This window comes from Mya arenaria, chromosome 6, assembly GCF_026914265.1.
Source record: "Mya arenaria isolate MELC-2E11 chromosome 6, ASM2691426v1".
NCBI lineage: Eukaryota > Metazoa > Mollusca > Bivalvia > Myida > Myidae > Mya > Mya arenaria.
This window is the reverse complement of record NC_069127.1, coordinates 50,693,491-50,710,009: the sequence shown is the minus strand read 5'-3', so window position 1 is coordinate 50,710,009 and position 16,519 is coordinate 50,693,491. Positions and strand designations below refer to the sequence as shown.

Here is a 16,519-nt window from a genome sequence, read left to right as displayed (position 1 = left end):
AAAAGGTTAATTGGTTTATACTAATTTATTTAAGCTCGATTGTGACGAAAGCTGATAGCTTATAATATTAATATTACTCTCGAGTCCGTTTCCTGGGCAGAAACCAGTACTGTGTCCTTTTTGAGAGGGCATGAGAAAGTACCCCTGGTGGGGATCGAACCCACAACCTCTAGGGAGAGAGGCGGACACCTATACCACTAGACCACTCTCACCCAAATAAGGTTAATTGAATACAAACATAGTTTTTTTTTCCTTTCTCATAATTATGTCGAGTATATTAGGTTTAAAGTATTATTAAATGAAGAGGTAAACTGTAACAACGGTAAATCCCTCCCCCTCCAGCAATGTATTCGTTGAGCGGCCACTGCGACTCCTGCATTAACCCGTGTCTATGCAATTCCCGTATAAATTTCAAATGCGCTTAGGTGCTGGTCGACTTAAGCACTTTCAATACACGCTGCGATAAACTTGAAAAAAAAATAGATAATGATGTTACTTCTTTGGATATCTCTTTATTTTCTTCATGTGGTGGAAGGACAAATTGGTGTTACAAGTATGATTTCACTTTTATCTTTGTTTATTTTACAAATTCGCACTGGGAGTTTTACTTAACGTTGACTTCATATTACGACAGTTATTTCTGTTGCGTCAAAGCCAAAACATTTATCGTATTATGTTTTAAAAAATATGGCATGCAGACAATTCTAGACTATGCTTTATACCATATTCTATTTATGTATTTGTTTTAATTTAGTAGACTAATTTTTCCTACGGTCAATTCCAAATTCACATTATTTTTCAGTGTTGTTTAGTTAGACTTGGGTGTACTTTAAAGAACTTTCAGGGCAAATGTTCAGAAACTCAAGACACGATATTGCACTTTGTAACGTAACGAGAACATTACCGTTACTTTTATGCAATCATTAGATTTTATCAAATGTCTATTTCTGTCATACTTGAATGCATCATTTGTCATTATTCTTCAAAACATTTTCAGGCATATTTGATTGATATGTTATTGTCCACATATGCGTATGTGGTTGACAGCTAATTATGTACATACGCACAGTTAAGAATAAGCTGTCATGTTTTTTTAACAAGTGAGTTTGGGCTTGTGTTAAATAACATGCAACTGCCATTTTAATGTTTTAAATATTATAACAGATAAATAAGAAATAACATTATAATTAAAAGTCACTATTAGAGAATATGCACATCAGTATTATCAGCGTATCTGCAATTAGTCCAAATAATTGTACGTTGGCGGATTTTTTTTAGATTTTCGATATGGCAAATCCTTCACGTACAAATTGTTTAGTATCAAAAGTGGGTAGTTGTTCAGATCAGGATTCCGGGTTAAAGCATATAGAGTCTATAAAATATCATAAAAATAAGAAATATTACCAGATAATGTTATGTTATATTAGTTCCGTACACAAAAAATAAATATCCAACTTATAATTATGAGTTTGACAGCTTTTTTTCATTTCATTCTGTCAAAACATAACGATATATACATGAAGGGCACCTGCAAGGCTTCAGGGCACAGTTTTAAATCGCTCGGAACATTTCGGCCATGGCCGAGTTGTTACGATTGTATAACGAGGTCTATCTCGAAGCTTTGTCGGAGGAGGCCGAGTTATTACGATTGTATCGAGTTATTCCCCTTCGCATAATTGTTTTCTGTGTCAGTTAACTTTCGTTTTATTGGAAAGGTAAACAACTTGTTTTAATGCATTAAATGCTTGTTTAGTGTAAAATAACAATTCACTTACATGGTAAAATATGAATATAACTCTTTATGATCAATTTCAACCATAAAATACTTCACTTAAAACAATTTCGATATTTTTAAAACACCCCCGTTTTTTGCACATTCCCGTTTAGACGTTAGGGATTGGAAGAATCCCGTATAACACGTCTATTATTTTAGACTAATCTGCAATGACCCTTAAGATTGCTAAAATATAACAGAATACGTATCGCAATATATACAGAGAGGGTTCTTGTGATACCTTTTTTGGAGTATCGTTACAACCCTTATTGTACACATTGGCTGGATGTAGAAAAGTCACGGTGTATTTAATTGAATCGATAAAATACTAATTAAGAAAAGCTGTATTTGAATATCGTTTGTCATTCATTTCCATACGAATCTGTTAACATTAAAAACTTACTCTTGGCGTCCTTTGAAGCTTTTCATCAATGGTATTTCTTGCTCTTAACGTGACACGCTTATTCAAAACCAATACATACACATGTACAATAAACATACATTTTGAGTGATAAACTTTTAACTACTTTCTAAATAATGCATTTATGGAAAATATTAGTTACTGATAGCAAATTTGTAACCGTGTATTTAAAGCTGAACTCTCACAGATTGAACGTTTTGACAACTTTTTTTATTTTTTGTCTTGGAACGAGCCAATTTATACAAAAAAACATGGAAACCAGTGATATAAGACTGCTGACAAAAAAATAGATCGCAGATTTTCATATTTAAGTTCAAAAATTGATGTTGTATGCATTTTTTCTATAGCCGTTAGTAACGGTTTAAGACATAAAACATTAATTTTCGAACGCAAATATAAGAATCTGTGATCTGATCTTTTGCCAGCAATCTTTTATCATTGGTTTGCAGATATTTACGCAAAAATTTACTCTTTCCAAGACCAAAAATAAAAAAGTTGTAAAACGGTATATTTGTGAGAGTGCTTTAAGAGCAGATGCGCAATAATATTAAATGATTGGGTGAATGCTAAAATATTTACTGTGATCTACTGTAGTCTCATTAGGTAGAAATACCGTGTTTTATGCTCATTTCTTTCAAATTTAACTCGGTATCCTTCATAAGTACCATTGTTTTCGACATATATCCTTTTCGGTAAATTGAAACAATTGTATTAAATTATTAATTGTGGTTAATCTTATTTTGGAGTAAGAGTGCATCTTTAAGTTATTTCGAAACACGTTAGAATTCACTTTTCTGCAATCGGGCTTAAGACGTCAGTGAATGAGGGCCTACAGGAAAGGGCGCCTGTACGCGGCTGTGAAACAGTGGCTCCAGCTCTTTTAGGAGCTGTGTATAAAAGAGAGCCAATGACACTTCCGAGCTAGAGCAAAACAACGGATATCATCGTAAAACGTAAGTATGACTCGTTATTTTATCTAATATCACAATTATGAGGGCTTATTTGAGTAATCGGGGAATACAGTGCCATATAAGTATTTTTAATCTTCACACGTATTTCGTTTATTTTGTAAACATATTGTTTATGGAATTATTTATAAAACCGATTCTCCCATCAAACACATGCATGTTTACAAACGAAAGTAGAACACTTTCACCAATTTTCAGCTGAATTTTACTCAAGAAGCTTACATTTAAGATTAAAGTAGTATTATAATGTGCTTATATTTTGTCTGGAATTAAAAAGACCGCCTGTTTACCGGAATACATGTTGATACTCTTTTTCTGGGTTGAGCTGGAGCCAAAAGCCAGGGAGCTGGAGCCAAAGCGTGGAGGCTGAGCCAATACGCTGTATAATTATGAGAAATATCGGCAAATTCCGAACGCTAAATTCTTTATTAATAAAGATTACTAAATAAAAAAAAATGTTATATGTATAACTCCTCGATATGTTCCTAGTCAGAAAGTCAGATGTGCAGCAAAAACTGGTATCTATTTTGTTCTGTTAGATGTATGTTTATTCATTTATTCTTATGTATATAAAAGTGGGCGAGGATACTTATAAGGTGTTTATTTTTTTAAGTTATCGTAATAATAAAGCAAACCTGTGTTGTGTTATATTATGATAAATTGATTAAGTTTGACAATATCTGCATCTTAAAAGGGTTAAGGGATTTTACAAAGTGTTTTAATTAAAGTCGGGTGGTAAAGAAAAAAATGCGATGAACTTCCATGTATAACTTTTGAACCGTAATGTAAACAAATACATTAGCTTTTCAATGACAAAAAAATGTACACTTAAACCAGTTAGTGATCCGTTTTAAGTCTGGCGTTGTGGCTGTACTATCGGGAACCATCACTTTACCCACAATGTCTATGGAGGCCATTCGTTGCCAAACCTCCAGACGTGTATGTGTGTATTTTAGGCTTGTAACATTGATGATTTACCAATTTACATTTCACAACCGCCAACTCATCGGTTGTATGTTTACATTTTACACTGCATATTTTCATTTTTCATTGAAACGATTGGAGTTTTATTCTCGTTGCATCTATTCAACAGACGATTCAGTCGTGTTTATAAAGTTGTGTATGGTAAACACACGTCATTCTGTGAAAGTCACATGCCGATTTTTTGCATTGCGGTGTGTAAAAGACAGATTTCAGTTCGTAGTTCTACAAAGTATATTGTATGGTGGTGACTTTTCATTCGCAGTTGAACATGTTTACGAGATGAATTTAATTTAATTTATAGATAGCTCCACCTTAACCATGCCTTAACTCCTCCTTACGTCTTTCGGAAATTTCCGTTATCACTCGGCTCTATTTAAACCAATTATGGATACTTTGGACAATGGACATTGCGAACCTTATTATGGAAATTACGAATCTCTATATTATGACACTATGGACTATGATTTGGAAACAGGATGGATTTTTGTCTATATAATAGTAATTAATACGCACATATGACATAAAATGAGATGTATGCAAAATGATACTTGACTCAAACACAACAAAATGTAAGTCATTAGCATTTAATTATACTTCAAGAATGAAAAGTCCCATTGTCTTATTTTTCTTTTAAAGCTGCACTCTCACAGATTGACCGTGTTGACAACTATTTTTATTTTTTGTTTTGGAATAAGCCAATTTTTGCGTAAATGTCTAGATACCAGTGGTATAAGACTGCTGACAAAAGATCAGATACAGTTTTTCAGTTTTACCTTCGCAAATTGATGTTTTATGACTTAAAGTGATACTACAGTAACGTTTTAAGATAAATAAAAAAAATGTCGGCAGTTTTCCAAACAATTTAGATCTGTTTTATTGTGAGTAATCTTATTATTTGTATAGAAAGCATTGCTGCCAAAATCAGCCGAGTCTGGGACAAAAAAAGGTTGTCAAAACTGTCAATCTGTGAGAGTGCAGCTTTAAATTACCATAAACACTTTTTTAAATTCTACCATTGGAGGACACTTTCTTGCCTTTTTGCAATGTTTAAGATTGCAAGTAATATTAGATAATTTAAAATTTACTAAGAAAAAAATCTAAATTTTCGTTAAGTTGAAATTATTCACTAAGATGCCCCAGAGGTTTATTACCTGGTAGCTGGAACTGTATGGATAAAATACACTAAGATTACAACTTCATATAACTCCAATAATATTTCATAAGTAATTAATAAAGTATTTTAATGATGAAGTCAATTTATTGCTAATAAACAATTATTACTTGCTGCTACCTTTTATACCCCACCCAAACTCAACAGTCAGGGCTTTTTTTCACGTTTAAGTGAAGCGGCCCTAGCCCTTTTGGATGGGAAAATCGCGCGTTTGTTTTTCTAATCTAAGACTCACGATATCTATTTTTTCATGTTCTTGAAATCCCCAACTTGATTGTTATGGTTCACAGTGGCAGATCCCGTAATTCATAACTGGGGGACACAAGTGGGTTGGAGGGCTGTTCTTACATCCACATGGATATTTTGTTTCAATGATGTATTGAAATTACACGTTTACACCATACATGCTTATTAAGATAGTAAATGTATAACATCAGACAAAACTAGGTGGATATAATTATGATGTCCATCAAAAGTTTCGTGGGTTTGCTGGAGCAGGTTTTGAACAGAGACTTGCGTTAGAGGGGCGTTACTTAGGGGCACAACTTTTTGGACATGATCCCTCGAGTGGGCATGACATTAATGTGTTTAAAATGTGGGAAGTGGTACTACAAAGTACTCGGAGATTCAATTTAAAAAATTTCGGGAGCAATTTCGCTCCAGGATTTTTTCTAATTTACCGGTTTAGGGGTATTACCACTAGATTGATTTAAATAGTTTTTAGTCTGAATTGGTGCATTATGGCGTAATTCAGTACTTTTTTCTGAGAAATATTGGCAAAAAATATAACCTTTAAGTTTCCTTGCCAACTGGGGGGGGGACACAGACCCTACATCTACCCCCCCCCCCCCACACTGAACGACCCACCCATGTTCCACTTGTAAATAAAATAAATGAACATTTTTTGCTTGCTTGGGTATATAAGTAAAAAAACTGACAGTGGCAGTATAAATCTGGGTCCGTGAGCCCAGCTCAGATACACCCAACTGCAACTGACTAAATAATATGGTGATTTATAACCCATTTAGGATCGTCAAAATAAAATAAAAGATGAAGTTAATGTTAGATTTTATTGTGAAATAAAGAGAGAGTACTCGGACTTACAACCGGGAATTTACAGGAAGTAGGCGAAGATGTTATATCCCTTGCTTGATTCGACGGAAATAAACGAAAGAAAATTCGATTCGTTAGCTCCGCCCATTCACCTTCTTTCTTTCGGTGACATTTACCATATAAGGTATAGGCGAAATCGTCTATCCTTGTAATTCTGAACTTGTCAATTCACTTTTGTAAACCTGGACTTGTTGGAATGCAAATGTTCATTTTACGAATGTGAGTGTCGACTGCAGGATTGCAGTTTTACATATAATGCATGATTCGGCTTTCTAAATTACATCATCATATTGTTAAAGGCAAGTTATACGATCTATGTTTTAGTGAGTGTATACAAGGTAAATCTGACAAATATACATTTTGACTACTATAAGGACAAATGACAAATCAATACGGAAAAACTGACGAATAGAAACAACAAATAGCACGTCTACATTGACAAATGTAAGAGATATTTAGTACGATTAAGAAGCACATTGTGGGAATCACATGTCTGGACTTTTGGCAACGAATAGCCTCCATAAATGTCTAGCAACTAACTTTGTCAATCCTAAATAAAAGATCACACACACACTGATGTTTATTGGCTTAATATCGTGTGCTACCTTACTGGTCGAGGAAACAATGAATTATTGTAAGAATGCACACTTGTTTTCACTTAAACTAAGTCAAGCTTGCGTTTAATGTCGGTAAATAGTGTACCTATACATATATAGCAAATATCAATTAAATGTACAGGAAAATAAGAAAAATAACACTAACACGTATTCAATCCGATTGGTGTACTAGCGGTCATTTAATTTAATAAAGTTGATGTAATTGAGAACATAGTTTACCAGTTTTTCGTCTATCTAATATTTGTTAAATGACACAGTTTCTTTGATCCACTACAATTAATTTATTTTGGAATCTGATTGGAGTAAAACACTGGTCAAAAAACAGTAACCATATAATTAAATAGATGTTGTGAAAGGATTGTTTAGCTACATCGACATTTCTGAGATTGCAACGCCCATTATCAGATGAATTGCATTAACTATTTATAAATAATTACATATTTTAAAAATACCAAAATATCTTAATACTAGTAATAAATACAGATCTTCAACTATTCCAAATATGCCGAGTAGAGTGCATTATTATACAGCGTATTGGCTCAACCTCCACGCTTTGGCTCCAGCTCCCTGGCTTTTGGCTCCAGCTCAACCCAGAAAAAGAGTATAAACATGCTTATTCCGGTAAACAGGCGATCATTTTTATTCCAGACAAAATAAAAGCACTCGATAATACTGGTTTTACCTTAAATGTAAGCTTCTTGGGTGAAATTCAGCTGAAAATTGGTGAAAATGTTCTACTTTCGTTTGTAAACATGCGTGTGTTTGATAGGAGAGTCGGTTTTATTACTCCATTAACAATATGTTTACAAAAAAATGAAATACGTGTGAAGATTATACATATTTATATGGCACTGTATTCCCCGATTTCTCAAATAAGCCCTCATAATTGTGATATTAGATAAAATAACGAGTCATACTTATGTTTTCAGATGATATCCGTTCTTTTGCTCTAGCTCGGAAGTGTCATTGGCTCTTTTTCATACACAGCTGGAGCCACTGTTTCGCACGCGTGTTGTAGGAATAGTTGGTTGACAATTGTAATAGCGTTCAAAACAACAATTCCAATGCGACAAATACCCTATTATAAAAAGGATTGGAATGTTTAAAACCGTCATTACATACTAACATACATGTTCATGATTCTCATTATACAATTAACATCTGGAAGAGTAACTACGGGAATTACTTTTGACCTTTTTTAGAAAAACAACAACAATAACAACACCAACATTAGCTTACGCCGATAATGTCGGGTGACGATGAAGTTATTTCTTGCATACAAACAATTTCATAATATATGCACCTTTAACTATTTTTGCAGCCTGTACGGATACAAGTGACTGCGCGTCCCTATCAAACTCGTTATGTGACACGATCGTTACCCAGACATGCATGTGCGTTTCTTCACAGGGATACACGGCAAACGCTGCCAATGACGGCTGTGATTACGGTATGTTCTGTTTAAGGAATGAATTGCGCGTTGATGTTATTATCGGGGTATGAACGCAATTGGTGTCGTACTTTGACCAGCCAATTTGCGTTCATATCCCCGATAATGACATCAACCCCGCAATTCATTACTTATATTTACACCATTAGCTCATTATTTCATTTAATATTTGTTAAAAAATACTTCATTTCATTTAAGGAAAACTTTCAGTAATCATTTCTTACCCATTCTGTAAATAGAACGACTCGAATGTAACCGGAAACATTTTTTTCAAATGACGTCACAATAACGCGGGAAAAGAAACTTAAATTGAAACACTTATGGCAACAATACATTTAAAACATAATAAATTAACACTTTCTTTAATGTCGATTTATGTTTTACGGGACCTTCGGACACAATACAAACAATAACAAGATCAATAGTTTTCATGTATCTTGTTATACGATGAATTGCGATCCGAACATATCCGAAGATGCTGCGTTCATCGATTGATAAACGCAATTGCCTAAAAGCAGTTCATTTAAGGAATGAAAGTTGATGTGTAAATATTACATAATTAACTATTTTGTAAGGAATCTTAAAGAGGCTAGAATACATACATTTGACGTCGTTTTAATATACCGACACGCAAGTGCTTTTTCACAGGCTAATTTCAACTTTTGTTTAGTGGAATGTGTTTTTGGCATGGTACGATTTAACGGAACTTAAAGCAGGATGCTGTGTTAGGAAAAGCAAACATAATAACACCATTCCCTTTGGCTTGACTATTTGTCCAAAACAAGGGAATTGTTCGCGACCCTGAGGAAGAAACATAAGGGCATGAACTCATGAATGGGGATTTTTCTGATGGTGGTAGTTGTTAATTTCCCATAAAAGGGGAGGTTTATCTTTTATGTTATTTACCCTTATATAGTCTATACTTCTTATTAAACGTTAATTCGACAAGTTATTACTCCTGTGGTTCAGTTTTAACCAGGTCTTAAAAGAACAAGTCTGGTTATCGAATCGGGATACGTTTGTCCCGTTGGATGGTCAGCGGTTGGTGGTTCATCAAAGAAATGGCTTCCGCCAAATATTTTATTGCTTGATATAAGTGCAACTTGTTATATAGGTATCATATGTGTAGAAGTAACTTGGGAATGGCTTTGGGTTTTGTGGGTTCGAGGTCAATAATGATGCTTGTTAGAGAAGAAAACATGTTTTAACACGTACGTTGGGATCGTAACTAACAATAGAAACAAATGTTTCCTGTCAGTGACATATATTGATAGAAATTGTTTAAAAAGAAGCTTTTGTGAAGTGCTTGTGGAGACAGTAGAGTCAATGTCTCTGTTGCTTATACCACTGTCTCACCTCAATAACTAAATTATATCATGTCTATGAATGAACCTGATTATATAAAAAGTTGATATGAAGACAAAACCACAGGAGTGAAGGTAAAGGTCCTTGTTACTAAAAATAGAATAATGGTTTCCGCTTAATCGCTTGCGTTAAGAATAACATATATTGGAGGAAGATGTTGTGAAAGAAGCTTATTTCAAGTCGTGCCCTGTTGTTGTTTTTCGGGCAAGTTAGGTCAAGGTCAAAATCACTGCTACCAAAAGTAGGTATCAAATGATTTTTCGCTCGAAAAGTTGAATTATCAATAACTTTTAGCGTTAGAACTTGGTATACACATAGGGTTATGGTTACACGTCATTGTTTATTGCTTTGGAGATCAATGAGATCGCTGTAACATTAAAAATAAAAAAAGATTTTCGCATAGTAATTTATTCAATACCTAACTTAGAGTGATTGAATTTGCTATATATGGAGCTTTTTTCAAAGAGGGTGTTTTTGGTATAGATTACCAAGTAGAAAAAGATAGTTTCTGCTCAAATACTTGATTTATGTATAGCTTATAATATTCATCTTTTGTATAAGGATGGTGTTAAAACATTCATTGGGAGTATGTTAGGGGGTAGGTAGGATCATGGTCAATGTGGCTGTAACTAAAAACAGACACATGATTTCCGTTCTAAAGCATTAGATATACGGGGTGACAGTTGTAATGTTGGCAAATTGTGCTATCACTAACCCTTGGTACTTCTTTAGGAGTCAGTAGGGTGAAATACACGGGTATGTTTAAGCTGCATAACTTTAGACAAGGGTGACGTCGTTTGATGTTTCTTGCTGTGTTGGAACTTTATGTCAAGTTATGTCATGGTAGCATTGGGAATTGGACTGTGTTTAATAAATTTAGTTATAAATGATGGATGGTAAAAACCTTGTTCCCGAAGACGTATCTTTCGAATGTGAAAAGGATTGAGAAAGAAGAGAAATCTTTCCCTGCAAATGGTAGATGTCCGGTTTTCCCCAAATTGTTTCCTTGTATTTTAAATACTTAAAGGTTCAGTTGGAATATCAATATTAAAGTTAATTCTAAAATTTGAGTCAGAAGGTCAAATCTGCATTTGGTAAAATACTAAATTATTTATTGTTTCCATAATTTTAAATATACTATAAATCTATATTCGCCACAGACGAAATTCCGTGCGTGACAGTTCAGATGATAGATTTCACAGTTTTGAATTAAACATATGAACTTATTTTTAGCATTTGTATAATATTTGTAATTTGAGATTAAAAACTGTTGCATTTACATACTCATGTATGCATTATGTATTCAAAACTGTGTTGGACAGACATTCGAATTTGATTGTGCGTATCGGCTTGAAAATATGTTGTGTAATAGCGATTGGCTTTAGAATAAAGTTTTCACCGGGTGGGATTGTTCAGAGCTTACCTGCGACGCGAGCGCAAATGGTATGGAATGTACTCGGTTAAGCAAGTATGTAAAAGGTTTTGCTACTGTATATAAAATCACATTGAAAACTGAAATTCCTTTATTTCGTGTGCAATGTTCGTATGCCCGTGACAGCCTTGACCTTTTGCAACGATAGTATATGGATGGAACTGCGTAACGTGAAGCTCAGAGTCGTTATGCATTGGTTGAATTCTGAGTCAATTGCCTTATGTATTTGATTGGGGTTCATTGACAAATCTATGCTAGCCATTGAAGACATTATTTCTTTAAAATTAAAAATAAAATGCAGACTGTGGGTCACTATCCAATCCCGCCAACGGCCAGGTTTCTGCCCCGACTACAACAGAGGGATCGACGGCAACTTATAGTTGCAACAGTGGCTTCATATTGGTAGGTGGCAGTGCCCGCACGTGTGAAGCTTCTGGCTGGAGCGGTTCTGAACCAACTTGTCAGCAAGGTAAGGTCTCTGCTTGTTCTCGTATTTGACCAGTACATGTAATGTTCGACCAGTGTAAGAAACGTTTGAGCAGTTAAAGTTTTTTTTGCCCCGATAGAATATGTATATGAAGGGAAGGGAACTGTGTGACGTGTAGATCAGAGACGTTATAATCTAGTGTTGTTAGTTGGAAAGCTGTATGTAATTGAGTTCATTGAAAGCCAACTTTTTGTTAGTCATGGAAAGCGTGTCAAACTAGTATGCGAGTATGATGATTTTGCTTGTAGTAGTCAGACTGATTTACTCATTTTTCAATTATTATTTAGTAGACTGTGGGTCCCTATCTAATCCCGCCAACGGCCAGGTATCTTCCCTGGCTACAACAGAGGGATCGACGGCAACTTATAGTTGCAACAGTGGCTTCATGTTGGTAGGTGACAGTACCCGCACGTGTGAAGCTTCTGGCGTCTGGAACGGTTCTGAACCAACTTGTCAGCAAGGTAAGGTCGCTGCTTGATCTCGTATTTGACCAATACATGTAACGTTCGACCATTGTAAGAAACGTTTGAGCAGTTATAGTTTTTTGCCAAGATAGTTTATGTTTATAAAGGAAACTGTGTGTGTATAGATCAGAGACGTTATAAACTAGTGTTCTTAGTTGAAAGGGTGTATGTGATTGAGTTCATTGAAAGCCAATTCTTTGTTAGTCATGGAAAGCGTGTCAAACTAGTATGCGCGTATGATGATTTTGCTTGTAGTAATTAGACTGATTTACTCATTTATCAATTATTATTTAGTAGACTGTGGGTCCCTATCTAACCCCGCCAACGGCCAGGTATCTTTCCTGGCTACAACAGAGGGATCGACGGCAACTTATAGTTGCAACAGTGGCTTCATGTTGGTAGGTGACAGTACCCGCACGTGTGAAGCTTCTGGCGTCTGGAACGGTTCTGAACCAACTTGTCAGCAAGGTAAGGTCACTGCTTGTTCTCGTATTTGACCAGTACATGTAATGTTCGACCAGTGTAAGAAACGTTTGAGCAGTTAAAGTTTTTTTTGCCCCGATAGAATATGTATATGAAGGGAAGGGAACTGTGTGACGTGTAGATCAGAGACGTTATAATCTAGTGTTGTTAGTTGGAAAGCTGTATGTAATTGAGTTCATTGAAAGCCAACTTTTTGTTAGTCATGGAAAGCGTGTCAAACTAGTATGCGAGTATGATGATTTTGCTTGTAGTAGTCAGACTGATTTACTCATTTTTCAATTATTATTTAGTAGACTGTGGGTCCCTATCTAATCCCGCCAACGGCCAGGTATCTTCCCTGGCTACAACAGAGGGATCGACGGCAACTTATAGTTGCAACAGTGGCTTCATGTTGGTAGGTGACAGTACCCGCACGTGTGAAGCTTCTGGCGTCTGGAACGGTTCTGAACCAACTTGTCAGCAAGGTAAGGTCGCTGCTTGATCTCGTATTTGACCAATACATGTAACGTTCGACCATTGTAAGAAACGTTTGAGCAGTTATAGTTTTTTGCCAAGATAGTTTATGTTTATAAAGGAAACTGTGTGTGTATAGATCAGAGACGTTATAAACTAGTGTTCTTAGTTGAAAGGGTGTATGTGATTGAGTTCATTGAAAGCCAATTCTTTGTTAGTCATGGAAAGCGTGTCAAACTAGTATGCGCGTATGATGATTTTGCTTGTAGTAATTAGACTGATTTACTCATTTATCAATTATTATTTAGTAGACTGTGGGTCCCTATCTAACCCCGCCAACGGCCAGGTATCTTTCCTGGCTACAACAGAGGGATCGACGGCAACTTATAGTTGCAACAGTGGCTTCATGTTGGTAGGTGACAGTACCCGCACGTGTGAAGCTTCTGGCGTCTGGAACGGTTCTGAACCAACTTGTCAGCAAGGTAAGGTCACTGCTTGTTCTCGTATTTGACCAGTACATGTAACGTTCGACCATTGTAAGAAACGTTTGAGCAGTTATAGCTTTTTGCCAAGATAGTATATGTATGTGAAGGGAACTGTGTGTCGTATACATCAGAGACGTTATAAACTAGTGTTCCTAGTTTAAAAACTGTATGTGATTGAGTTCATTAAAAGCCAACTCTTTGTTAGTCATGGAAAGCGTGTCAAACTAGTATGCGCGTATGATGATATAGCTTGTAGTAACTAGACTGATTTACTCATTTTTCAATTATTATTTAGAAGACTGTGGGTCCCTATCTAACCCCGCTAACGGCCAAGTCTCTGCTCCGGCAACAACAGAGGGGTCGACGGCAACTTATAGTTGCAACAGTTGCTACACGTTGGTAGGTGACAGTACCCGCACGTGTGAAGCTTCTGGCTGGAGCGGTTCTGAACCAACTTGTCAGCAAGGTAAGAAAGCTTTAAGAAACATTTGCTCAATCAGTTATTGAAAAGTTTTACCCGTTTATAAAATGTTTGTACAAGGTTTGATCACTTTTAGCAAAAATAGTGTATACAAGAGTTTGGTTAAAGATAAAAGAAGCATACTTTTTATGCTAAGAATATCTTTAGAAAATGTACGTTTATAATTCGTTTATTTTCAGATTCTAAGGCGGATGCTCTGGTGATTTCCACTTGGTTGGCTGTTGCTTCAACAATTTTGGTCGTCGCCATGTTCTAGTTTTCTTAAGATATACGAGGGGTGTCCGGGAATTCGCGGAATTGCAATAGATTGTCGTAAAATGGGCTATTCTGAAAATGAAATTCGGCATAATAATATTTTATATTCCGTTATGCAAATGAATCACTATCAAACGATTACATTGAACAATTTAACCATAAATGGAAATAAAAAATACCATCCAGTACACTCCGGCGCACGGATGACATTACATAACGTAAACAACGTCAAAATCTAGCGCCTTGTCAACATAGGTGCCGTCCTTTGTCTGCCAATACATTTACGGTAAATGTGTGCGTACCATGCAATGTCAAATGTAGACACGATCCTCTGTGTCATCTGACGAAGGTCAACACTTGTAGCGAAGTGGTGTCCGCTCAACTGCCGCTTTATCGCCGGAAACACACGGATGTCCAATGGGGCCAGATCAGGGCTGGACGTAGGATGTTTCAAAATCTCGAACCCCAAAAGACTAATTTCCAGCTGCGTGGACGCTGTTCTATGCGCCGGGGCATTTTCCTGTTGGAGAATGCGGTTAAGATCCACATTCGGCCGTTTCTAGGAATAGCGTGCACGAGATCACTCCGCAGTAACTTGGAGTAATTTTCGGCATTAACGGTCCGACCTGGAACGCGGTGTTGCAAAATATACACTGTCGATCCATGAAGGAAATATACATTTCTTTTCCAATGTTTTTTTGCTCTCTAGCTTTCTTCGGCGGAGGTATTTGGGAGTTTTCCAAACGAAGGACTGTACTTTGGTGTCAGGGTCGAAGTAATAGAGCCACGTCTCGTCCGTTGTGATTATGCGACTTTCATCTTCCTCCGTGTCGTAACGCTGAAAAAACACTGACGAACAGGCCACGCGTCGTTCCATTTTCGCTTCTTTAAACAAACGAGCGCTTACTTTGGTCATTCCTTGTCCTTTTGTTTGTATCTCTTGTACAGTAGTCCGTTCAAGGTCTTCTGCTATGCTTCTCAGTGTTGCTCGTCTGTCTTTGTTGATCAGCTCATGGACTCTCTCCACGTGTGCAGCTTATACCACTGTCGGGCGTCCAGTCCTGTCGTCATCCTCAATCGACAGTCTTTCATTCCGAAACTGCTCATGCAATTTGTAAACAAATATTTTCCCGCAAGCTGATAGGCCAGCGTTAACGACTCTTTAATAAGTTTCTGAGTGTCTTCTTGAGTCCAACACAGGATTTCACCACACCGCGCAATTCAACGCCACCCGTTGACGTCATGGTATTACAGTTTGTTGCGAACGATGTTGCTAAACCACAATTAAACCCTAACGGAAGAAACTACAACGTTGAAACGTACAAATTTGACGTCAAGATGTGCACCTAACATGACGTCTTTTGGCAAGCAATTTAGCATTGATGGAGTGATAAACACCGTGACGCATCGCACAGTTAATGCGTGTGTAACAAATCATATCCATTTTCTTTTAAAAATTCAAATAACAATATGGCTCAGTTTCTCATACATACAATTTTAGAGGAATAGAAGAACATATTAGCATTTTACAGTTTATTTCCGCGAGCTTCCCGGACACCCTTCGTAAAAGTTATCGAATTGTTTTTAAAAAGTATTCTGGAGAGATATATGTCAGTCGCCTTATATGATTAAACAGTTGTTTTTGAAATTAATATTGTGTCTTAGATGCTTTTTACATGTATTTCAAATAACGAAGACCATAATGACAATGCCCCTATGTTGAGTGATATAAAATTATTAGTTTATGTTTTATTTTATCGGAGTTCAAGTGTACATCATCAAATAATGATGAAATTACATAACTAATCATGAACATGTATGTAATAACACATATTGGTAAACAATTGTTTGGATTAAAATATTGCTACTAAGTATATTTAAGATGAAGACTTCCACTCGTTAGTCCATCCTCATTTGTTTTCCTAGGAAAACACAAACTTCCATTTTTTTCTTTTATCTTTTGTAATCATATTAAGTTGTTTTAAATGACCAGCCGTTCTCATATAACCCTGCTCTACTGTCCGAGTTTTCCACCTGTGTCAGTTGGCGTTGCCCAAACGATACGCGAGTGCTCTCAGATTGCATGCTTCACTTTGTAACCAACGTGTCAGGAGTG

At 36.1% G+C, this 16,519-nt stretch overlaps 1 protein-coding gene across 4 annotated transcripts; it reads left to right on the top strand.

The window, feature by feature from the left end:
- Positions 1–418: 418 nt before the first annotated feature.
- LOC128237176 (E-selectin-like) lies at positions 419–16,211 on the top strand. 4 transcript variants are annotated; one of them, XM_052952475.1, is made up of 9 exons: positions 419–553; positions 8,370–8,498; positions 11,597–11,764; positions 12,070–12,243; positions 12,544–12,714; positions 13,020–13,193; positions 13,491–13,664; positions 13,963–14,133; positions 14,328–16,211. In XM_052952475.1, the coding sequence occupies exons 1-9, from the start codon at positions 487–489 to the stop codon at positions 14,402–14,404; spliced, it is 1,305 nt and encodes a 434-aa protein (XP_052808435.1). In that variant the 5' UTR covers positions 419–486; the 3' UTR covers positions 14,405–16,211. The 4 variants fall into 4 exon arrangements, with proteins under 4 accessions (XP_052808435.1, XP_052808434.1, XP_052808433.1 ...); XM_052952474.1 differs by having other exon boundaries at positions 12,541–12,714; positions 13,023–13,193; XM_052952473.1 differs by having other exon boundaries at positions 12,541–12,714; positions 13,494–13,664.
- Positions 16,212–16,519: the final 308 nt, after the last annotated feature.